The sequence below is a fragment of the Taudactylus pleione genome, unplaced genomic scaffold (genome assembly GCF_031769625.1).
Source record: "Taudactylus pleione unplaced genomic scaffold, aTauple2 ptg000336l, whole genome shotgun sequence".
In the NCBI taxonomy this organism is placed as follows: Eukaryota; Metazoa; Chordata; class Amphibia; order Anura; family Myobatrachidae; genus Taudactylus; species Taudactylus pleione.
The window spans coordinates 2,344,807-2,370,782 of NW_028284737.1; the positions used below are offsets into that span (position 1 = coordinate 2,344,807).

General features: G+C 42.7%; 1 protein-coding gene across 3 annotated transcripts in view; it reads left to right on the plus strand.

Annotated features, from left to right (window-relative positions):
* Positions 1–17,867, plus strand: part of CENPM (centromere protein M) — a 126,522-nt gene extending 108,655 nt beyond the window's left edge. For all 3 annotated transcript variants that reach the window (XM_088443873.1, XM_088443874.1, XM_088443872.1), the window contains 2 exons: positions 16,411–16,545; positions 17,531–17,867. In XM_088443873.1, coding sequence (XP_088299999.1) covers positions 16,411–16,545; positions 17,531–17,548 — 153 coding nt within the window. In that variant the 3' untranslated portion in view covers positions 17,549–17,867. The remainder of the gene's footprint in view (positions 1–16,410; positions 16,546–17,530) is intronic.
* The last annotated feature ends 8,109 nt before the right edge of the window (positions 17,868–25,976 follow it).

Sequence of the window (25,976 nt, forward strand, 5' to 3'; positions counted from 1 at the left end):
GCATTCCGACCGCCGGAATCCCAAATGTAAGTAGCAGGGTTGGGGGAGGGTTAGGGTTAGACACTAAAGGGGGGAGGGTTAGGGATGTAAGGTATACTTACGTAAAGCCGTCGGGATGGTAACCTTGTCAGGATGCCTGCGTCGGGATTTTGACCGCTGGAATCCAGAATGCTGGCATCCTGTACCCAACTCGCACGAGGTTTTGCCACACAGGGAAAATGCTGAATAATTGGATAGCGCTGGGCGGGGAACCCAGAGCTTAATCCCATGCCTAATTGGATATGCCACATAGGTGGCTGTGTCCTCTGCACCAAGGCACTAACTGATTCAGGTGGCGGAGATTGCAGTGTCGGCCATACAGAAAAGGAGAGAGAAAAAAGGTCCTGCACCAAGAATTGTCTAGTCTAGGATCATATTTTAATATTTTGACATGTCGTGCTGCCCTATAGCTTAAAAGTATCATAAACGAGTGAAGAAAAGTAAAGCTATTTAGTAGGGCACACACTATTGTACAGTAAATAATAAAATATACAATTTATTAGGTATGCATTAAAAATACAAAGTGTATGTCACCTTTGTAGCATACTGGTATTAACCAGAAAAAAAAAAATTAAAAACAAAGACTAATTGCCTAAATTATCTTGGCATAACTGTAAACTGCATAAGCAAAATTTAAAAAAGTAGGATAAATCATACTTGCCAACTCTCCCTCATTGTCAGGGAGACTCCCTGAAATAGGAGCAATCTCCCTGTCTCCCTGAAGAGTCTACCAATCTCCCTCATTTCACCTTACCCCCATTATGACACTGTTATATAAAAGAAAAAACAGAGATATATACATTCAAATGGGATCATTAGTAACATTTCCCTGCATTGGTTATAAAGCACAATGATCCCTATGGCTACATGCATTTTCTGTAATGCATCAGTGTGTTTTCATCAACAAGTAGATCTTACTAACTGCTTTGGGGCTCATTTACATGTAGATGTAAGTTAGTTTTATGACACGCCTCTCAGATGTAGCAGTACACGCCCACTTCCCTGCAGCGCTCATAGGTGCTGTTTTCACAATCTCCCTGAAATGCTTTTTCAAAAGTAGGCAAGTATGGGATAAATGGGACGTGAAAAGAAGTAGGAAAATGATGTAAAGCCATGGCCAAAAGTTTTGAGAGTGACACAATTATTGGTATTCACAAAGTTTGTTGCTTCAATGTTTTTAGACCTTTTTGTCAGATGTTACTATGGTATGAAATGCTTGTAATTTTACTTTAGTATAAGTGTCAAAGGCTTTTATTTACAATTAAATGAAGTTTATGCAAAGAGTCAATATTTGTAGTGTTGACCCTTCTTTTTCAAGACCTCTGCAATTCGCCCTGGCATGCTGTCAATCAACTTCTGGGCCACATACTGACTGATGGCCGCCCATTCTTTCCTAATCAATGCTTGGAGTTTGTCAGAATTTGTGGGTTTTTGCTTGTCCACCTGCCTCATAAGGTCTGGGGAGTTTCCTGGCCATTGTCACAAAAATGTTGGTGTTTTGTTCCCCGAGCCACTTAGTTATCACTTTTGCCTTATGGCAAGGTGCTCCATCATGCTGGAAGAGGCATTAAAAATACTGAAGCAGCAAACTTTGTGAAAACCAATACTTGTGTCATTCTCAAAACTATTGGCCATGGCTCTATGTGTGTTAAAAACAAGTCTGTGTCTTGTCCTCATAATAAGAGTGTACATAGCTGGTCACTTGTCTAAGTTATGTTGCGTGACAAGACTCAGGAATATTAACTGTAACCAGGGCCTGTGCAAGGTTTCTAGGCACCTTAGGCAAAACTTCAAACTACTGCTTTGCTCCACCCAATATTCACTTCCCAGCCATATACATATACAAAAAAAACACATTTACTGCACATGCTTTTGACCAAGTCTTGGGCACAATTTGTGTGGTTACTGTGGACAGTGGGGGCCACCAGGAATTTCCCTGACATCCTTGGTTGGCCACTCCGACACTGTCTACTTGTACTTAGTAACTCTGGCACTAATTTGAGGGCAGCTAACTAAACACTAGACTCAGCAGAGAGTTGGTAAGTTACCTTGAATACTGGGCTGCATGGGGTTTTGCAATGGGTGCAAAGTGTGATTACATAGGTCTTAGACTGGGAGCTGTAAACATTTGGCTGTACGGGGTATGTAAGGCAAGAGTGCAATACAAACAGCTAGTTTTTTTCTTTTTACTAACATTGCTGTGCTGTACACTTTTTAATAAATTTTGCTACTTTTCCTTAATTTTGAGTAAGTTTGGATGTAGTGTACTAGATACATAGGATCAGTTTTCCTGTCACAGTGGAATTAGTATACAGTCGCAGGCAAAACATAACGATTTATGACTCACTCGTATCTGACCTGTCTTTTGCCATACATAGACTGCATACTTTTTCCTCAATTTAACATCTCAATGTGCTTATAGTGTACTTAGGTATTTAGAATTATTATTTTTCTGGCAAAGGAATTGGTATAAAGTCGGAGATAACGTATAATGATGCATAGTGCAGGTCACTCCTATCAGACCTGTCTTTTGCCTTTTTACCCTAGATTATGTATTTTTTTCCTCAATTGTGTACTGGGTATTTAGGATTAGAGTTGTGGCACGGCTAAATTTCAAAGTCCATGGAACGCTAATCTGGGGGTTTTGGCGCAATTTGAGGACAGGTGGATGTAGGCACATCTGTAAACCACTCAAACAATATTTTTAGCAAGAGGTAAAAAGAAAAAGAGAAAATTCCATTTTGGGGATCACTCATTAGAAAAAATATATAACAAGAATATATATATATTTTTTTTGAGAATATACTGTAATGTATATTAAAACATACCTTTTATTAGTGTTTCTTTTAAAATATAGGGTATCTGGGCTCTTTGAAAATAATGAGTCCACCCAACAGTATTAAATAAAGATTTTAGATCACTGGAAAAAAGCTTTATTCCATGAATTATATAGCGGCGAAATATGGTTCAAAATTATTGAAACACATAATTTGTATTATCACTTGGCAGCAGTGGAGACAAAACCATTCAAATACATTTCTGAGATTCAAGCAATATATATGTATCTCTCACAGGTACTGAATCAGATTTAAAACCTATAATACAAGTTTAAGCAACTGTAAGAGTCCTAATACATGTATCCAATATCAGTAAGCTACAATTTATCACTTCAATAATAGTGCATAGCTAGAAATTGGATTAATAGATGCTAAATCATACAACATATAAACCATCTCTCATTTCAGGCTCATTTCATGTCAAAATTAATGAAAGAGTTAAGTCAACTGCTTGGCATAAAGGCTATTTGCACCTCTGTCTATCACCCACAAATGGATGGACTAGTGGAGCGATTTAACAATACTGTACTTAAAAACAGATTATTAGACTGGCGGTGGCCCAAGACGGGAAAGACTGAGATACTCTCCTCCCTTTTCTAATGTTTATGGTATGGGAAGTACCACAAGCTTCAACCAGGTTTAGTGTATTTGAGCTTTTATGTGGAATGCCCAGGGGCATTTTAGACATCCTCAAGGAGGACTGGGAGTAACAAAAACCCAAAGAACCAAATGTAGTTCAGTTTGTTGCACATTTATATAAGAGGATGAGGCAAATAGGTCCTTTGGTGTAACAACACTTAGAGGACGGCCCAGGAACGTCAGAAAAAGCATTATATGCTCGGGCAGTAGTCTGTTCTGTCAACCCAGGAGACAAGGTTTTAGTTTTTGTTCCCACCCAGGAAAGTAAACTCTTTGCACACTGGCAGGTACCAAACAAAGTCTTAAGAGTGGAGGGCTGAATTATAGAGTCTGCCAGCTGGTTAGAAGGTGGGAACAACAAATTATCAGATCAATCTACTAAAGCCTTGGAAAGAGGAAAATCCCGAATCTTCAATGCTAGCCATTAAAACAGACGAATGTGAGGTACCCATCAAGTCCTCCTTGACACCCTCTCGAAGGCAACAGGTGGTAGAAATGGTGGCTCGGAATAGGGACGTCTTTTCTCCTATTCCGGGGCATACCACTCTTATAGAACATGAGATAATCACACCCCCTGGGATATTAGATAGGCACCGACCATACCGTACACTCAAGACTAGGCGCACTTCGGTAAAGCAAGTGGTTGAAAATATGATTCAATGAGGTGTTGTGCAGGAGTCCACCAGCAGGTGGAATAGCCCTATTGTGCTAGTCCCGAAACCCAGTGAGATGATACGCTTTTGCAATGACTTTAGACAATTAAATAAGGTCTCCCAGTTTGATACATATCCTATGTCATGAATAGACAAACTGATGGAGAACTTAGCTGGAAGTAAATATCAGACCACTTTAGACCTCACAAGGGATATTGACAGATACCCCTGACAGCCTCTGCCAAACTCAAAACTGCATTCCCTACACCTGAGGGCTCATTCCAATATAAGGTACTCATGGTGCATTCCAGAGAGCTATGGATAAGCTCTTAAAGCCAAATACAGCATATACTACAGCGTAATTGGATGATATACAGTAGTGCCTGATTCAGAATTGGACTTATGTGCAATGCTGAATGTAGATTCTCGATTATCCGCAATCTGCACGCAGAACGTATTGTGCATGATCGCACGCAGACCCTTCTATGCCTCTGCCTGATTGACAGGCAGAGGTATTTAAGGTGTGGTGCGGGGACGGACGGCGTTCCCGGAAATGGGGGTGAGTCAGCCCCATTTTCCGGGAGTGGCAAGGCCAGGAACTGTGTCTACAGACGCAGTTTCCTGGCCTTGCAAGCCAGCCAGTCCGAGTAAGCTGAGGCAGCTCTCTGGCGACGGTGATCCCAGCCTGCGACCTCGGTCGCAGTGCTGGGATCGCAAATGTAGCAGGGGGTGTTATGCACATCCTGTTGCATTTGCATATTAGCAAGGACAGAATTGCAAAGCTGCCTGGGTGCAGCTTTGCAATTCCGTCCGAAGCTGATTCACCCTATATAATCACAACTTCCCAAAGTGGAGGCTGTGTTGGAATCCTTAAGGGCGCATGGCCTTACTGCAAATCCTAAGAAATGTGCATTGGCCATGTCAAATGGGCTGTGGAACCCCTCCGATATTATCTCTTGGGTAGAGAATGTACCCTTGTAACGGACCATGCACCGTTAAAGTGGATGCAAGTGGATGGTTGGTACATGCTCGTTGGCTGTCTTGCTAAATTTGTACGAGCATTACGATATGTTTAGTGTAATATTTGTGAAACTGGATTACATTATGGACCATATTCAATTAGGCTGCGACGTCATTTTTGCATGTTTCAATTATCCCTGTATTCAATTTCAAAGAATTTTCACCGGTACGAAAAGTCTTTGTAAAAAAAACGGGGATAAGTTTTCACCATGTTTTTACATGGCGAAAAGTGCAGAATTGGGGTTTAGGGGTGCAAGCGTTAAAAAAAAATAGCCCCTAAAAATGAACTGTCTAAAATAGTAAAAAAAAATATATAGGGACACCACCAAATAATTATTTTGATTTTGGGGTAAAAAAAAAAAAATTATGGGTAACAAGTTTTTAAATAGCCAAATTAATTCAGGGGGGGTTCCCAAGTACGCGGCAGGTGTTTTAAAGAATGCGGGAGGTAGCGGCAGGTGCTTTTTTGAAGAATTTTCAAAATGCACTTTAGAGACTTAAAAATATGCTTTCACCCTTTTTCATGTACCCCAAATTTAAGTGCTATACTTCACCCCTTCTTCTCAGGCCCAGAAAAGCACCTGCCGTGGCTATTTAAAAACCAGACTTCCCTTCAGCAGCCAAAACGGGGGTACCCATAGTGATCCCCCATGTCTGGACATCTTTAGGGGGATCCTAGGGACAATTCCCGAAAAATCTATTTTTTTTGCAATACTAATTGAATGCGGGGATAAAGCGGGCACGCGCCCGATACTTTATCCACGGAAAACCTCCGATGTGGAGCGAAAAGTCCAGCATGGACTTTTCACTTCAAATTGAATACCCTCTATGTATTGTTAGTTTTTCATGATTTATAGGAATTGGTGTGTATTCTGACAAGGAACTGCCATCACATGGATTATCCTATACTGTTTATTTCATGTTCTATTATCATTTATTATTTTATTTGATTTACTTTTTGTGGACACTTGGCTTTTACTAATATTATTTTTGATATGTTTTTAATATCATTTGTTGTATACACATAGAGCGTCTAAATTGTTTTGACCATTTATTTATTTATTTGAGGAGGTGCTGAAAAGTCCTCAGCCTCATCAATAAGGAGATGTGCTAGAGCCATGAAACTTAGACTATTCCACATATTTACCCCATAATTCAACACACTTGGTACAGTGTTTCTGGAGATTCTTCAACCCTTCCAAACAAAAATCTAAAGTTTGATAATTCAAATACTGCTCTGCTGCTGATATCGCCTCCGAATCATTTGAAAAATGCTTCCCTTTCAAAGTTGTTTTTTTAAGGTTTGGGAGCAAGAAATAGTCCGATGGAACAAGATCTGGTGAGTAGAGTGGATGGTCTATGCACTCAAACACCAAATCCCTCAAAACCTCCATTGTATTGCCAGCCTTGTGAGCAGGCGCATTGTCCTGCAATAAGACAACACCTTTCCTCAGTTTTCCACACCTTTTTTTTCCTTCAACACATGCTGTAATCTACACAGCTAGTTAAAATAGTATTCAGCATTTATTGTTTGGCCCTTTGGGAGATAGTCAGTCAGTAAAATGCCTTTCAAGTCTTAAAAAAACGTTGCCATAACCTTTCCTGCAGACCTATTGAGTCTTGAATTTCTTTGGCCGAGGAGAACTCGAGTGGCGGCACTGCATGGATTGTTGTTTCGTCACTGAATCGTAGTGATGTAAACATGTTTCATCAACAGTGACAAGTCGTTGCAAAAAATAATCACCAGATCGCTCAAAATGCTGCAAAACCAACATGGACATGTCAACTAGTTTTAGTTTCTCATGAGCGTTCAAACAATTGGACACCCACTTGGCTGACATCTTCTCCATATTCAAGAGCTCGTGAATTATGAACCCAACACATTCCCTTGATATCTCCATATTTGCTGATCTGTCAAAATCAAGTCATGAACACGATCAACAATTTCTGGAGTTGTCACTGTTGAAGACCTTCCAGATCTTGCTGCAGTCTCGAAATCTCCACACTGAAAGTTGGCACACCATTTCTTCAGAGTGGAATAAGAAGGGCACTTATCACTTAATGTTTGCATCATACACTCATGGATTTCCTTTGCAGTTTTCCTCTGCAGGAAGAGAACCTACAAGACGGCCCGGAGTTCCACATTCGAAAATTCAGCAGTTTACATTGACATGGTACAGTTTAGACCGTCAAACACCTGCAAAAAAAAAAAAAGGCGTTATTAGTCTGAAAATTTTAATTTTACAATAAAAACAGGATACTCTTTCTAGCTGCAGTGACAATATAAGCTACGATTACAGAAAGTGGGTTAGGCCTTATCAGCACCCTCTCGTGTGTGTGTATATATACAGTAAATAATCCAGCACAGCCACTTAACACAGGTTACCTTTCCCCAGAGCCTTCACAGCTAATAGCGATAATAGGAATGCAATGTAGTGCGACACTCAGGAGAAATGAAAGCACTTGCAGGCTGAGTATCAACTTCAACATGTTAGTGCTTTATTCATAGCGCACTGTCATCAGAAATTAAAAAAAACATAATACAACACTCACCTTTAAATAGCCTAAAGAAACCCGTGTGTGTGCGGGACTCCTGAATGGCGTGCTGCGAGGTGACCTCACCATGCCTTTGCCAACAGCGTCAGGCTGTGATGCAGCATCCCATCACCATAGTAACCAGGGCTAGACAAATCCCAGGGGCCAGGTCGCCATGGCTAACCAGATCTTGCTACCTGGCTACCAGATTTTTCAGTGAGGGAGGAAGCTGATCCTCATCAGCTCTGGCGGAGATTTGTGCCTATAGTATTACGGTGTTCATATCATGCACAGGAGTGCATGTGCTGAGTGTCGCCTGCAGTGACTGCTGTGCCTGTGTCTATCCCGGCCTGCGCTGATGACTCCTCTTCATCCTGGCCTGCTCTGATCCCTGCTGTCTGTCCGAGTCTACGCTGCTCCTCCTGTACGTCCCCCGGCTGTCTACTGTCTCCTATCTCCGGCTGCATAGAGCTCTCCGGTAGTAGGGTCTATGCGTGGCCAGGGATTGTGGTGTGACCTTGAGGGGAGGGGGGTTTTGTTGTAAACCATTGGTGAGCCTCAAAAACAGGAAGACCAGATTAGAGTTTGCCAAACAACATCTAAAAAAGCCATTACAGTACTGGAACAACATCCTATGGACAGATGAGACAAAGATCAACTTGTACCAGAGTGATGGGAAGAGTAGAGTATGGAGAAGGAAAGGAACCGCTCATGATCCAAAACACACCACCTCATCAGTGAAGCACGGTAGTGGTAGTGTCATGGCGTGGGCATGTATGGCTGCCAATGGAACTAGTTCCCTTGTATTTATTGATGATGTGACTGCTGACAAAAGCAGCAGAATGAATTCTGAAGTGTTTCGGGCAATATTATATGCTCATATTCAGTCAAATGCTTCAGAAATCATTGGACGGTGCTTCACAGTGCAGATGGACAATGACCCGAAGCATACTGCAAATGCAATCAAAGAGTTTTTTTAAGGCTAAAAAGTGGAATGTTATGCAATGGCCAAGTCAATCCCCTGACCTGAATCCGAATGAGCATGCATTTCACTTGATGAAGACAAAACTGAAGGGAAAATGCCCCAAGAACAAGCAGGAACTGAAGACATTTGCAGTAGAGGCCTGGCAGAGCATCACCAGGGATGAAACCCAGCGTCTGGTTATGTCTATGCATTCCAGACTTCAGGCTGTAATTGCTGTAATTGCCTGCAAAGGATTTGCAACAAAATATTAAAAAGTGAAAGTTAGATTTAGGATTGTTTAGTTTGTCCCATTACTTTTGGCCCCTTAAAAAGTGGGAGGCACATAAAGAAACCGTTGTAATTCCTACACCATTCACCTGATTTGGATGTAATTACCCTCAAATTAAATCTGAAAGCCTGCAGTTAAAGCACATCTTGTTTGTTTCATTTCAAAGCCATTGTGGTGGTGAATAGAGGCCAAAATATGAAAATACTGTCAATGTCCCAATATTTATGCACCTGACTGTATGTATGGAGACCACATGGACAAATTATTTGGTATACCACATATTTAGTGCTGCAGGTTAATTGGTGTTTAATGTAGAACTTTTTTGCCAAATAAGGATGGTTGAATGTACAACTGAAACATCCAGTTAGAAAATGCTTAATTGGTAGTATCGCGCTCGTCCCCGCTTATCACCGTAATCAATTACTAATCCGGCGAAAACAGGACCCAGCGAATTCGGACCTGGCAAAGTCCTGTCAGATTTGGGGAAATCAGCCTGACACCCCCCAAAAGATGCACTGACATTGGGGATCACTATAGATACCCCCGAATAGGCCTGCTGAAGGTATTTGGGGAACTTAATGATCTCAATAGCTGCTAATTAGCGTATTTGCAGAAGTGAAGAATAGCATTTAGCAGGTTTTTCTGCAGAAAATAACTAGTCCCAGCAAATTTGGGGTACACGAAAATGGGTGCTAGCATATTTTATAGCTGCTAAAGTGTAGTTTTAAAAAATTAAAAAATCCACCTGCCGCAAGCACCTGCAGTTTTACAAACACCAGGGGCATACTTGGGGGCACCCCTGGAGTCTATTTCGCTAGCTTTTGTGTTTGTAACCCTACTTTGTTCTTTTTTGCCCCCTTATTCAAAGTCATTTTTTGGGGTGTTCAGTATTTTTTTTTATATTTTTTATTTTGACACAGTTTACCTTTTGGGGGGCTGTCCCAAGGGTGCACGGTGGCTCCCGCAAGTTTGCACCCCAAAACCAGCTTTCATAGGTGAATCTTTTTTCACCTATTCCAATGCATTGGCTTTCCGCACCGGCGAAAAGTCTTTGGAATTGAATACGGGGAAAAGTTTTCACCTGGTGAAATGACATCACTGGCGATACTTTTCCGCAGAAACTGACTTTTCGCACCTACAGTAATTGAATATGCCCCTTAGTGGGAAATTTAAAAGACCAGCCTATTCAACACAATTGAAGTGTCTTTCCTCATGGATTATCTTTCCATTTAAGTTTGTGACCCTGCGCAGAAGTGAGAGCAGGTGCTGTCTGTAGAATCTCGTCCCCAAACACACCCGAAGAGAAACATGCATTCCTCGATTGAAGTGACTTGTTGATTTTCTCAGATGTGCAGTGCCTCAATATATACAATTTTCATGCATCATTCAAAAATTAAAGCTCTTATACCAAGTGATCTCATCATGATCCCAAAATAAAACTTTGGGGATTTGTTAACAACAGTATGAACAATTGTTGAGAGTTTTTTTTTTAAAATGGCTTTTTGAGAAAATCACAAGTTTGATTTTGAAAATTTAGCAGATTTATTAAAACATTTTGAAAGCCCATAAAAAGAGGTTTAAAAAATGAGACCTTGCCCAACTCTCAAGCTCAATTAGGTGTGCTACAATTGCAATTTAAAAAACTGCTAATAGCAATTTCTTTGTTAAGAAATTGCAGCTTTAGGGGCATATCAATTGGGGGCGAGGTTTAGCGAGGTAAAAAACCTCCCGCCCAATTTTGGATTACCGTGGGTATGTGCGCTCTCGATACCAGCAGTATCCAATTTAAAAAAAAAAAAGTGGTCACGGGGATTTTAGAGCTGAAATCCCAGTGACGCATAAAAAAAAAAAAATTAAAAAAACTATACTCACCTGTCCGGGGGTCTCCGCGGGAAGGGAGCTGCTGGGAGATACAGTTCTCCCAGCGCCGGCTACACTGGGAATACACTCATGGGGGGGGTCCCTTACACACACATACACACTCATACACACTTACAAACACACTCACTCATCCTGCTGCAGAAGACCCGGCTCCCGATGCTGGAGGAAGTAGTTACCGCTTTGGAATATGAGTAATTAAGGACTAAGATTATTGGAAACTTCTAATTGTTTAATTAGTCTTTAGGAGGGGTTCCACTGGGGTCCCAGAGCATATCCCGACCATTTTCCCTAAAAATATGGATTTTAGGAAAACTTTGTCGTGCTCTGGAGTTGCTCAAAAAAAAAAAATCCTCATGCTCAAAAATTTAAAAACCCCGCACCTGCAGGAAAATCCCAGCAGGTGTGGGATTTTTGCTATTCTCGCACCTTATTGAATAGTCCCCTTAAAGGCATATAACTTTATAATCAGTGTACTTATCAGCCTAAAATTTAGAATTTATCTTCACAATCAAGGCATCAATTATTATACCAAATTTCATTACAATCTGAAACAGGTTGAAACACTGTGTTGATTTGGTGTGGAATAACCCATATGACAAATCCAACATCTGGTCCTTTTATAAAGACTGTTATGTTCTAAAAACTTATTGGCAGCTGCCAAGCCCTCTCCATGAGTAGTCACTATATAGAGCCTCTGTACAGGTAACATCAGTGCTGATAAGCCAACAGTCCTTGGGTAAAGGTGGTAACGCTGTTTGTGTAATAAGGATGTTGTGTCCAATAGGAAATTTGGATGTGCTTCAATACACAACTGGAACAATGTATCTAGGTATAATGTCACTGGATGAAACAATGATCATATATAATATGTATGTGTGTGTGTATATATATATATATATATATATTATATATATATATATATATATATATATATATATATATGAAATATTAAAAGAACTAAGGCACCTCCTAGTGCAATAACATAAGTGTTCACTATTTGTGTGATATAATCAATAGTTGTCCCATACCAAATCATAAGTTACTGTATATTATCTGATATCTCTAAGTAATTTTATGGACTGTTCCCAGTGAGCAAGGTTTCTTTTTAATACAACGCCTGTTTCACTCAAAGCCCATTAACTTCAACACATCATTATACGTATCACAGTATTCACACACTATCAACATTTATGGGTAGCAAGAAATATTCAGTTTCTTTTGTTGCAATCCTTCATGTAGGTTGTCCTATAAATGACCTTGTTCTCAGGACCTCATTCAGAGTCTCTCGCAAGGGGCCGATCGCGAGAGACTCTGTGAGACTGAGACTTTTGTGGCCGATGTTGCGATCACAAAATCCGTCGCTTGTATGGCTTGCGAGCAGGAAGTGACTCCCGATAGTTGATTGACAGGAAAGGTCGTTTGTGGGTGCTAACGGGAAGGTGTTTGTGAACGGGGGAGTGGTTGTGCAAACGCAGGCGTGTCAGGCCACTAAAACGCAGTTTAAAGGGCGTGCATAATTTACAAAGTAGCATCATGGTACACGTCACCTGAATATATTTCAGCCAGCACTGATCGCAGTGCTTGCGGCAGGCAGGCTAAGGCAACCCCAAGGGCTGCGAGCAGCTCCGATGTCTCTCGATGGTCCCGATTAATCCTTAATTTCCCGGAGATGACGTCTGTTGCGAGTGGCAAGGGGTCGTCTTTAGACACTTGCGAGCGCACTTTGCCGTAGCTCGCTAAAACATAGTGGGCGTCCTTACGAGACGCAGTGCGAGCAGTTCATTACAATATCCGGCCTCTTTTAGCCAGCGAGCAATTGCATCTTACGAGAGACTCTGAATGAGGTCCTCAGTCTTTATACACACTGCGCTAATGGCGTCTGCATCATGATCATCGTGATAGCATCATGACAGATGTGAAACTTTTTAAAGTCTTTGAAGATCTGTACACTATTGGGGGTAAAGTAGCACTGCTAAATGATCGCAGTCGGGCTATCCAGTTAGCCCCGAATAATCCATCATAAGTGCCGTTTTATAGTCACCTAAATGGCAAAAACACACAGATCCGCGAGCTTAACGCTGATCCTATGTGTTTTCGGGAGAAATATCCTATTATTTCGACCGAAATAGTAAAATTGTGGGGGGGGAATCATTGTCGAAAAAACGTGGATAATTGGCGAAAAATTCCAGTTTTTTTTGCAGATCACAGCTAATTGGATACCCCACTTACCGTATATACTCGAGTATAAGTCGACCCGAATATAAGCCGAGGTACCTACTTTTACCCCAAAAAACTGGGAAAACTTACTGACTCGAGTATAAGCCTAGTGTGGGAAATGGCAGCAGCTGGTAGTGCCCCCAGTAGTAATTCCCCCTGGTTGTGCCCCCAGTAGTAATCCCTCCTGGTAGTGCCCCCAGTGGTAATCCCCCCTTTCAGTGCATCCAGTAGTAATCCCCCCCTGGTAGTACCCCCAGTAGTAATCCCCCCTTTTAGTGCCCCCTGTAGTAATCCTCCCCTGGTAGTTCCCCCAGTGGTAATCCCCCTTTTAGTGCCCCCTGTAGTAATCCCCCCCTGGTAGTGCCCCCTGTAGTAATCGCCCCCTGGTAGTGCCCCCTGTAGTCCCCCCCCCCCCCTAGTAGACAGAGACGTGAAAAGAATAAAAAAAAAATAAACACTTACCTTAAACTCCCGCTTCTGGTCCCACCACTGTCCGCTCCTCCGGCTGCTTTGCATGGGAGAGACGTCGTCATGACGACGTGTCTCCCATCACCCACTGCGAGAGCCGGAAGATTGCTCCCGCAGTGGGAGCAGCAGCAGCCGCTGAGAGTCTGACAGACTCTCAGCGGCTGCTGATTACACCAAACACGCAGCTGCCGGCTCCGTCCGGTCAGCGCTACACTTGACTCGAGTATAAGCCGAGGGGGTACTTTTTCAGCACATTTTTTGTGCTGAAAAACTCGGCTTATACTCGAGTATATACGGTATATATATCTATCTATGTGTGTGTGTGTGTGTGTATATGTATGTGTATATAATATGCCAAGAGAGGTGGAACTGTGGCGCTGTGTTCTTGTACTGGGATGTATTCAAATTACTTATATACTATGGGAATAGTTCATTACACTGTACAGTGCAATTCATTTTTGTCCTCAAAATTCTACACACAATACCCCATATTGTCAACGTGTAAAAAAATTTTTTTGAGTTTTTGCAAATTTAATTAAAAAAAACCCACTAAGAAATCACATGTACATAAGTATTCATGGCCTTTGCCATGAAGCTAAAATTGAGCTCAGGTGCATCCTGTTTCCACTGATCATCCTTGAGATGTTCCTACAGCTTAATTGGAGTCCACCTTTGGTAAATTCAGTTGATTGGACATGATTTTGAAAGGCATACACCTGTCTAAATAAGGTCCCACACTTGACAGTGCATGTCAGAGCACAAACCAAGCATGAAGTCCAAGGAATTGTCTGTAGACCTCTGAGACAGGATTGTCTTGAGGCACAAATCTGGGGAAGGTTGCAGAAAATTATCTGCTGCTTTGAAGGTCCCAATGAGCATAGTAGCGGCCATCATCCATAAATGGAAGAAGTTCGGAACCACCAGGACTCTTCTTAGAGTTGGCCGGCCATCTAAAGTGAGCGATCTGGGGAGAAGAGCCCTAGTCAGGGAGGTGATCAAGAACCCGATGGTCACTCTCTCAAAGCTACAGCATTCCTCTGTGGAGAGAGGAGAACCTTCCAGAAGGACAACCATCTCTACAGCAATCCACCAATCTGGCTTGTATGGTAGAGTGGTCAGACGGAAGCTACTCCTTAGTGAAAAGCACATGGCATCCCACCTGGAGTTTAACAAAAAGCACCTAAAGGACTCTCAGACCATGAGAGACAAAGATTGAACTCTTTGGTGTGAATGCCAGGTGTTATGTTTGGAGGAAACCAGGCACTGCTCATCACCAGGCCAATACCATCCCTACAGTGAAGCATGGTGGTGGCAGCATCATGCTGTGGGGATGTTTTTCAGTGGCAGGAACTGGTAGACTAGTCAGGATAGAGGGAAAGATGAATGCAGCAATGTACAGAGACATCCTGGATGAAAACCTGCTCCAGAGCGCTCTTGACCTCAGACTGGGGCGACGGTTCATCTTTCAGCAGGACAACAACCCTAAGCACACAGCCAAGATATCAAAGGAGTGGCTTCAGGACAACTCTGTGACTGTCCTTGAGTGGCCCAGCCAGAGCCCAGACTTGAATCCAATTGAACATTTCTGGAGAGATCTGAAAATGTCTGTGCACCGAAGCTTCCCATCCAACCTGATGGAGCTTGAGGGGTGCTGGAAAGAGGAATGGGTGAAACTGCCCAAAGATAGGTGTGGCAAGCTTGTGGCACCATATTCAAAAAGACTTGAGGCTGTAATTGCTGCCAAATGTGCTTCAACAAAGTATTGAGCAAAGGTTGTGAATACTTATGTACATGTGAATTCTTAGTTTTTTGTTTTTTTTATTAAATTAGCAAAAATCGCAAAAAAACCTTTTACTCGTTGTCATTATGGGGTATTGTGTGTAGAATTTTGAGGACAAAAATAAATTTATGTTCCATTTTGGAATAACAAAATATGGAAATGTCAAGCATTGTGAATACTCTCCGGATGCACTGTACGTCGTCTTTAGAAAGGATGGCAGCTCAGTCTTTTCAGTGGACCGTTTGGTTTAGACGGTTTCTAGTAGAAATGAGGAAAAAGGGGGGAGAAAGAGGCAAGCGCCTGATAGTGTAGTAGTGAAGATAGCCAATCAAAATTATGTAAAACTCCAATGTATATGCATACCCTGTATACGCTTGCTATGTAAGCGTATCATATAACAATTGCAGCAAACACAAAACTTCAAATCTAGACGTCTTTCTCCTGTTATGCCTCTGTCACGGACTCAATGTACACCACAGACACAGTACTTTGACACGTTAATAATGCAAAGGATTTGCTACCATAGTGTGGTAAGTTTCAACTGTAATGTATTTATATAATACACATTAAAATTAACACAGGGTAGAAAAAGGGCTTACCTTATAAAATTCTCTGTGGCTGGTCTCCCAGGACAGGTTTCCAGGGGTTCAGGGTGTCAACTAATGTAAGTGGAGGTGAGGCAGAGGAACCAACGCGTTTCACCTTAATAAAGGCTTCCTCAGGGATATATAATTTTTTTTAAATATTTTTTTTACGAAACTAGACCTTTTTATAGTCACCGACAACTTTATTCTGACCGGACAATATCTTGTTTTTGTTTTTTCTTCTACTGTGGAGTGCTAATTCACTTTCTAAACAATATGTTTAGAAGCCACTGAAATGATGTGACTTCTATAAAAATTGCATTGTTTTGGTATTCATTAAATCATACCAACCTTTAACTTTATGAAATACCCAATGGAAAAAGTAATCGTATGGTACAAAAGCTTCTATGTAGCTGTATCCCAATTTTGTGTTTTTAAGATAAAAGTACAAAATATAGCATAGTGACATATATTGGTCATTCTTTAACAATTTGAGTTTTGCAGAATGAAGAGGATGTTGTTTATACAGCCCAACGTCTGCTGAATTTGCTGAAAATCTGTGCTGGAATGGTGGCTGATGTCTCTTCAATGTACGTGTGGTCAGTAATGAAAGACCCCATTAGAAAAGACTCTAGCACGGTAAGTACTTCAAAATCAATAGACTAAAACATGTACATGAAACTAGATTTTCATTTTCATCAAGAGCAAGAAAGACTTCCACAGCATATAGTGAGCATCTTGTTTTTATTTTTAAAGAGTAAATGTAACTATTTATTGGGCATATTGTATGTATATAGGAGCTATGGTTTCCTTAAACTTTACTGCTACATATGGTTTAATCCTAGATTTGTGTCCATTATGAGCTGTACATTTTACCTGTTTCCTCCAGTTTCACAAGATTTGAAGGTTCTTTTATAAGTAAAATGGAGGATAGATGTGGATTTGGGGATTGATTCAGAGGTGGGCACAGTGGCGATGTTGCACGCAAGTGGCCAATGTTTTATGTCTGCACATGCACCCGAGTCGCACTGAGTATGCATCCCAATAGTTGGAGATCGGAGATGCAGTGAAAATACATTTCAGTGGGCGATCCAGGGAAATAACTGGGGTGACTAGCCAGACACGGACGTTTCCCAGGCAAAAGATGCAGAAGCACTGTCTGTGCTGCTGCATGCACTGGGACACAGAGCTGCGGAAGCTGAGCCTCCATCCGGGAACAGGTGCCACCCGGACACAGACACAGAACCACTCTTAGATGGAGAAAATGCAATGGGGGAGGGGTGGCAACTTAAAAGCATTTTCGTGGCTTGTCTCTGCATGCGACTGCGATCCTCAACGCAGTGAAAATGGCTCCAGCATCTCAGTTCTGGCGGCCATTCTGAGCGGTTTTCGGGTTAATCACAAGTCCAATAATCGACTAGCTGCATCTTTGTATGCAGTCGCTTGGATTTGCAGAGCTGCTTGTGGGCGTCTCAATAGAAGTCCTGGCAGCTGCAACATTTGCATATTTTTGCAAAGCCATTACAGCCATTACGTACAAATTTACAGCTGCAGCGCCATTAGTGTATATTTCTGAATCAGACCCACTGTGCCGAAATTCAAAAATAAAGATTTTGTTTTGCAGGAAAAGATACTGAAATGAACCATCAGTAAAGCTTGATTTGAACATGTCCTCAGAGCTGTCAGTGGTCCAGAGTCTGTCATTACTTCCAGTGGGTTGCATACTACTATTCAAAAGAAGAACAAAATTGTGCCTATATTATCTAAAAATGATGCTCACCTGTAATATAGCTGAATATGCCAATTGGGGACCAGTGACAGAGTTTGTGGGAAATGGGATCCTGTCCTTGAAAGATGCTTTTGTGGGTGATACTTTGTTAAATTAGCACCATAAGAACTGTTGTGTATTTTTAAAACCAGAAGACATTTACTGTATACAATAAAAGCACTAAAAAATCAAACTCTTCACCTGTGCAACCCTTTTCCCATTCCTCCTTAACTGTCAGGCAGGACCAGATTAAGAGGAGGGGGGTTGACGGGCGGTCGCCCCGGGCCCCCACACACACAGGTTCGGTGTGACCCAGCCGAGAACAGGAGTCCAGTGGCACCTGTTCCCGGATGGTGTCTCAGTGCAGCAGCACAGACAGTGCTTCTCCATACAGCGCAGAGTGGCTCCCGAGACCCCTCATCGGCGTCACGTAACACCTCACGTCTGTGACATTGATGAGGCGACTAGAGAGCAGCTCTGCCAGGAGGTCAGATAAGTGATCTGCGCCGGGGATGGACCAGTAGGCTCTATGTGGCTTGGAGAAAGGGAGGTAGGCTCTGTGTGGCTTAGGGAAGTAGGGGGGAAGGCTCCCTGTGGCTTGAAGGGGACCTCCACACTTAGTTGACCTGGGGCCCCCACAAACCTTAATCTGGCCCTGCTGTCAGGGGTGGTACTTAAACAGATTTGAGCCCCTGGACCTCGTGACAGGCTTGTCCTTTTTAGTTTTAATTATATATCTTAAGGTAGACCACTTTAAAACATACTAGTCAAAGTTAGTACCATAAATACTAAGAGATCTAATAAACCCCAAAAATTGTCACATTGAACCAATAATAAGTGTAAGGTAATTTCAATTTTTATTTGTAGGAGACACTTTGGAGAAGATGAGCATCCCTACTTGTTCTCCTACAGATTCCCATTGTATGTTGTTGTTGTTGTTATCATTTATTTATGTGGCGCCGCAAGTGTTCCACAGCACCTTACAAAGTACATAAACAAATAGGTTGTCCAGTGATTTACAGTACAATACAATATATGACAAGGACATGGATAATATACTGTACATTGCTATATTAGCGACCATAACACCCAGATAAGTAACAGAGCAAAGTAACCAAGTGTTAGGTGCCCTAGTGGGGAGTAAGGAGTGGATTAAAGTAGAGTAAGGAGAAGCACAAGAGGGCAGAGGGCTCTGCTCGAAAGAGCTTACATTCTAAAGGGGAGGCACAGACAAACAGGTGTGACACAGATGGGGTAGACAGGGAGGAAGGAATATGTAGCAGCAAGTTAAGATGAGAGCTGAAAGGCATTGATGAAGTAGTGGGTCTTGAGAGCCCGTTTCAAGGATTGTAGAGAGGTGGAGAGTCTGTTGGGAAGAGGGAGAGTGTTCTAAAGGTGGGGGGCAGCGTGGGCAAAATCTTGGAGGCGGGAGTTGGAGGAAGTAATCAGTTGGCATGAGAGACTGCGTGCATTTGTTGAACGAAGAGGGCGGACAGGAGAGTGAAGAGAGATGAGGTCCATGGGAGAGGAATGGGTGAGGGCTTTGTAAGTGAGTGTGAGAACCTTGAATTGGGTTCTGAAAGGGAAGGGAAGGGAAGCCAGTGGAGAGCTTGCAGGAGAGTGGAGGCAGATGTAGAGCGTTTGGAGAGTAAGATGAGTCGAGCAGCAGCAATGAGGACTGACTGGACAGGGGAGAGATGGGAGTTGGATAGGAGGAGGTTACAGTAGTCCAATCTGGAGATGTCCAATGAGTGTATGAGGGTTTTAGTGACATCCTGGGTGAGCAAGGGTCTAATCTTGGAAATATTTTTAAGATGATATTGATATTGTACAATTTGAAACAGAACAGATTAGCGATTATGACTTTTTAGAATAGTGCCTTTAACATTTTCTGACTCCTACCCCTTTCAGATATGAGAGCCGGGAAATTGCCTGGCAATTTCCTGGGTCCCAGCCCGACCCTGGTAAAGAGCAGGGTCAGGGACATGGGACTAAAGCTGGCCACACATCTAAAGATTATCTGTCCAACCAGCCAACTAGTTGATTGGTTGGAATGAAAATCTGGTAAGGTATGAAAGCAAATGACAATCAGCAATTTGCTCTCAAACGCCGGAAAAATTGACAAAAACTGTTTGGATCAAACATTTAACAAACTTGTCTGAATTTTCATCTGTTTTCTGGCATTTAGGAGCAAATTGCTGATCATCATTTACTCCCATACGTTACCAGATTTTCATTCCAACCAATCAACTAGTTGGCTGGTTGGAGAGATAATCTTTAGATGTGTGGCCAGCTTTAGTCCTTGATTGTTTGCTTTCACGCTTACAGTACCTAAATCCCGGGTGATGCGCGTTCACGTGCAAAAAACAGATATTTAGCTGTAAGTGTGAAAGGGGTATCAGGTGCTGATTTTGAGTTAGGAACAAAGCAAAAAAAAGCAAGTAACTGTATTGGAACAAACCATGTTGCAATACAAGGGGGGCAAATACATTTTTTTTTTTTCATTCAGAGTAAATATTGTCTGCTTTTGCATGTAGCCCACAATTGCTGCATAACTTTATTTTTACACTGCAATTCATATTTGAGTTTTGGCATTTCTTTTCCATATCTCTGCACATTTTAGATCTGCACTGTTTTGCTTTGCTCCCAACTCAAAATCAGAACCCTAAATGTGCCTCAGAGAAGGGCATTATATTATTCTTAAATGACGCATTTTGCTTTCAAGAAATTACTCTCTCTCTCTCTATATATCTCTCTCTATATATCTCTCTCTATATATCTCTCTCTCTCTATATATATATATATATATATATATATTACGCACAGTGCTCAAAGTGTGCCAGTATGCAATGGTATGACATACTGGCACTTCAAGTACAGAGCTGATTGCGGAGGTGTGGCTTGAGAGTACAGAGTGACCGTTTTCTCAGGCACACTGCTGAGCCGGCCCTCCTTTGCCGATGGTTACAGCTAGGTCACCCTCACAGCCAGTCACCAGCTGTGCCGGTCCCATTTTCAGCACTTTGGGCCTCCCGCTAGTCCCTGCAGCACTGCAGAATGGCAGTGTCCGGTCAGTAGGAATAATGTTGACGCGTGGCCCCAACCCCTTTCTGTGTCTCTCTCCTCCTCTGCCTGCTATCTGAGCCTGCCCCAGGGAGGATATGCTAGCACCCAGTCCCGCAGTGCGACTGGCCCCAGCAGTAACCTCACTGCCTTTAATGCCGTACTCATGTTTCCTCCCGGCCCCTCTCCACCTCTAAAACCCGGCACCCCACCTCTTCCTATCCCCGCCTACTCCTCTTTACCCGGCTCCCGTCTGCACCTGGTCCCGAATCTTCTCCACTCCTAACACACGGGACAGTCACAGTACCTGGCTTCTTTGTGTCCTATCTCAGCCTACTACTTCTGTGCCCATCTCCTGTCATCGGCTCATGTAATACCCAGCACCCCTCCAGTGTCTTAACGAGGGTGGGTCAACTGGGGAATGTGCACTTGCGACAAGGGGACGCCAGTACAGGGGCTTAGGTTGTGGATAGAGGTGCTTTTAATAATGAGACGGTGACGACCAGGCTTGGCTGTCACTACTGCAGCTGCACCTATGACTCACCCCCGACAGAGTGTACAGGAAGTGCTGATGACTCGTGCATGCTGCTAGCCAGAGAGAGGACCTGAGGAACTGTCAGAGACTCTCACTCATGGAAAGATCAAAGGAGAGGGCCGCCTTCTTTGGAAAGTACACTGCTGGCCCTGGGGGGAGCACTAATGGACTATATGGATAGGGGAAAGGGAGCCCTAAGGGACAGACAAGCAGGAGGAGGGGGAATTATGATAATTACAGACTGGGATAAGGGGGTGCTGATGAGGAGGAGGGAGTGGGGTTGAGTCACAATTAGGGACATTAAGAAGGGGGAAGGGCATGTTTGATGAGGTCGGTTAACATAATACAGAGAAGGGGAAAGGGTCACTATAGGGAATATACAGACAAGGGGAGTTACTATAGGGAAAATACAGACAAGGGGAGTCACTATAGGGAAAATACAGACAAGGGGAGTCACTATAGGGAAAATACAGACAAGGGGCATCACCATAGGGAATATACAGACAAGGGGGGGTCACTATAGGGAATATACAGACAAGGGGAGTCACTATAGGGAATATACAGACAAGGGGGTCACTATAGGGAATATACAGACTAGGGGGGTCACTATAGGGAATATACAGACTAGGGGGGGGTCACTATAGGAAATACGCAGACAAGGGTGGGTCACTATAGTGAATATACATACTAGGGGGGTCACTATAGGAAATATAGCTGAGGGATATTCTGCCCATTAGCTGCTTAACAAATATGTCACATTTCCTGATGTTTGCTATTTTTAATAATATTACGGACTAAAGCAAGTCAGAAATTCCAATATACTCTCTTAAGATACAGTAAAAGTCATAATTTTGTCATGCAAAATATTGAATTTGTTCTTTAAAAGCCCAAAACTCAAACAAATAGTTACTCCACCGGACCGTGAAGTGGTTGAATAAACCATAATGTCTGTAAGATTGTCTCCCTCTGTGTCCCTTACCAAGTCTGTGTACCCCCACCTCCCCGTGTGCCTCATTACCTCTGTGTGCCTGTGTCTGTTGTATTCAGTGACAATCTATAGGGAGTGAGGTGCAGGGAGTGAGAGAGGGAAGGAGGGGAGTAAGAGGTACAGGGGGTGAGAAAAAGAAGTAGGGAGTGAGGGATGCAGGACGTTACGAAGAGAGGGGAGGGAGTGAGAGGTGCAGAGACAAGAAAAGGAAGGAGGTACAAAGGGTCAGAGATGGAAGGAGAGAGTGAGAGGTGCAAAGGGTGAGAGATGGAAGCTGACTATTTTGAATGGCCACACCCCTTGTTATGTGACACTATGCCCCTCGTGTCGTGTGACCACGCTCATCTTCTGGACACCCACGACGCACACAGTTCCTCCATACCTCCACTTTAAAATTCCCACTTCGACCACTGTGTATATATATATATATATATATATGTGTGTTTGTGTGTGTATATATATATATATATATATATATATATTCCCATAACTCTGCTCGCTCCCTATTTTTATTCCCTGCACTGATCTATCAGAAGTCAAAACCTCTCCAAAGGTAAAAACATTTCTCTTCCAAAATTTAGATAGATTGTGCCTTAGGTCGGTCAGCTTTACTCCTGGTTTCAAATCCAGCAAGCAAATGCAGGCCTATTTAATATACGGAGATTCCAACCATATATATTATTTGCACCCTCATGTTCATATTTAGGATGGATATGATATGCCATGCTTTAATGCAGATCTGGCCAACCCGTGTCTCTCCAGCCGTTGAGAAAGTACAGCTCTCAGCATGCTCTGCCACAGTTTTGCTATTAACTTATGCTAACATTGTGACAGGGCATGCTGGGGCTCAGTGCTGTAGCTAGTGCTCCTTGCGCCCGGTGCAGGCCACGCCCCCTCCATATGACATCACGCGGATGGGGCGTGGCCTGCACTGGGAGAGGGTGATTACAGCAATGTCCAGAACATCCTTGGGGTGCTGTAAGGGCAGCGTTGTGACCGTCTGGAGCATCCTAAGGACGCTCCAGGCAGCACTTCTGCAGAGATTCTGGCAGGAGGGTGCCTTTACTGGCACTCTGCTAGCCAGATGCAGAAGATGTGACTGAGCGGCGGTGCCGCCCACAGAATGCTGAGCTCTATGCGGCCGTACCACTCGCACACACCTAGTTATGGCCCTGCTGGGACGGGATCGGTATGATTTACCGCCGGTCGTATGGCTCAAATCCTGCCAGCGGAAGCCCAACAGAGGTGAAGATCCCGACTGCGCTAAAGGTAAGTATAAACTAACCTAACCCCCCCTATCCCTAATCCTCCCTTAGGGGTGCCTAACCCTAACCTCCTCCCCAAGTGCCTAAGCTCCCTCTAAGTGCCTAAACCTAACCCCTCCTTCCCCGCTGCCCAAACCTAAGTCACCCGGGGGGTGCCTAACCCCAACGCCCCTTCCCCTAGCCTTAAACCTAACCCTCCCCGGAGTGCCTAACCCTAAGTCCCCCCCGGGAGCCCCTAACCCTTTCCCAAACCCCCCCTCGTGGCTGTCCGGCGCCCGGCTTACCTTTGATCGGGAACCCGGGCGTCGGTCTCCCGGCATAGGTAAAATGACAGCCTTCGGGATCTCAATGCCTGTCATTTAACCCTTGCCGGGATTAGACAGTCGGGAAGCCGGCGGTCGGTATTCCGTCTGTCGGCTTCCCGCTGGGACTTGTAGTTTCACAACAGCTAGAGAGCCACAGGTTGGCCAGGCCTGCTTTAATGCAATCTTTATCTGAGGTGTCCATCCACTCATATCCTTGATCGTATCACTCTTATTTATGCAATATTCAGGTTACTGGAAACAGAGTATTCATCCATCTTAGTGATTTACTATTGTAATAAACACATACCGTTTCAAAGATCTCTAAATGTACAGATTCAAGAACATTTTGAAATTAAGTGCTGAATTTGACCTGTCCACATTCTGGGAAGCTCATATGGTTGTCTTCAAGGTCAAATAATTAAATCATCTACTCAATGCAATAAACTACATGCATAGTTTTCTTGCTACTAACACAAATTTTAGACCAATATCAATAATGCCAACTAAGCAGTTCATTGATTATCTTAGGGGATGAACTACAGGCACTAGATGAAAAAACAGGAACATCACTGGTTAAATAGAAAAGGTTCCACATGTCAATGACAGTGCCGGGATCCCAACACTGGTCTTCCAAGTTAAAGTTAAAACATGGTCACTGTACTTAGCCTATGCTCGCATACTCCTCCCAGCCTTTCTAATAAGGAGCTGGAACTGAAAAGATGTCTGAATGTATGTATTTGTGTGCATACGCAGTATGGAAAAATGCAAACAAATTAAAATTCCAACTCAGCGTTGTAACCAGTGGGTTAAATAATTTCTACATAGGCATATAAATTGTAACACACATACACCCTTGCTAGGCCCCATTGAGGTTTGAAAAGAGATTGTATTCATACAGTTGCAGTCTAAGCATAGAATGGTCATATTCACCTTTTGAGGTCAAACAAGCCATAAATTGAGCGACCTAACTTGTACCTGTCATTATTAGAGATGTATAATGAACCATTCATTGCTTATATGGTTTTATCAGTAGACAGTGAGCCACATCTCCATAGGGTGACCATTGTAAGATGTGTAGAGAGAAGCTAAGCATTATGGGTTATCTAGACAAAGGAGCTTTGAGAGTTTATCTCCAGACATCAGGGCACGTCATTACTGTATTTCTTTGTCTGGTAATATATGTTAGTGCTTACAGAGCATGTGTAAGAGATAAGTATGGTTCATGCTATGTTCTACCAATCAGTGCTTGGTACCCAGTTTGTAACTAATATGGACTTAATATCTGGAAAACCAACACCCCATATTAGGGTATATAAATCAAGAGGTAGACAAAGACTTTTTGGCTCGTGCATGGACCTGAGACTGCAGTAGGGTGCCTGCAGTGTATATTGAACTACCTGGGCGTTATTGAAACGAGGGCTCCCCAGATGAAGATGAAGTACATCTTATGTTGAAGAGGATAAATTACCGGTGTCATCTGAATACCTAGACAAAAGTTGAGTATACTGTATACCTTGTATGTTAATTGTTTGTTTGGTAAATAAAGTGTGTTCATTTGTACTCACTCAAATGGTCACATGTGCGTACTATTTCATTTCGATCAGAACAAAACCCACCGTGATCTCCACTGTGTCCATCCTTTCAGATTTGCCTCAGATTTCTAATTAAGTAACCTGGGCCCTTTATTTGAATTTTCAATCTTTACTGAATGGCTCCCCTATTCTGCTCTGTGACTATTACCATTTGGTGCATAAAACATCTAAAGAATATACTGGATGATTTGTTCAAAAATCGGGGATGTCGGTTTTATATGTTAATAGTGTATCTGACAGTGGATTTATTTGTTTCCTTTTGTTGTTCAGATAGTTTTTTTTTTACTGGTGCACATAGATGATTATGTTAGTGAATTATATCTATTGATGTATTCTATAATATAATGCAGATTCGGTATATATTATGCTTTCCCTTGATTTTAGTATAGCACATGCACAAAACATGGGGTTTTAAAACCATATATTTAGCCATTGGTCTTGGACATACATCTGTACATAAATTCCGAATCTTCTAGCATCTGTGGGGGCTAAGCAAAAACTATAGTTCACTGGACACGATGGCATCTCTGCATTAAAATTGGATGACAAGGAAT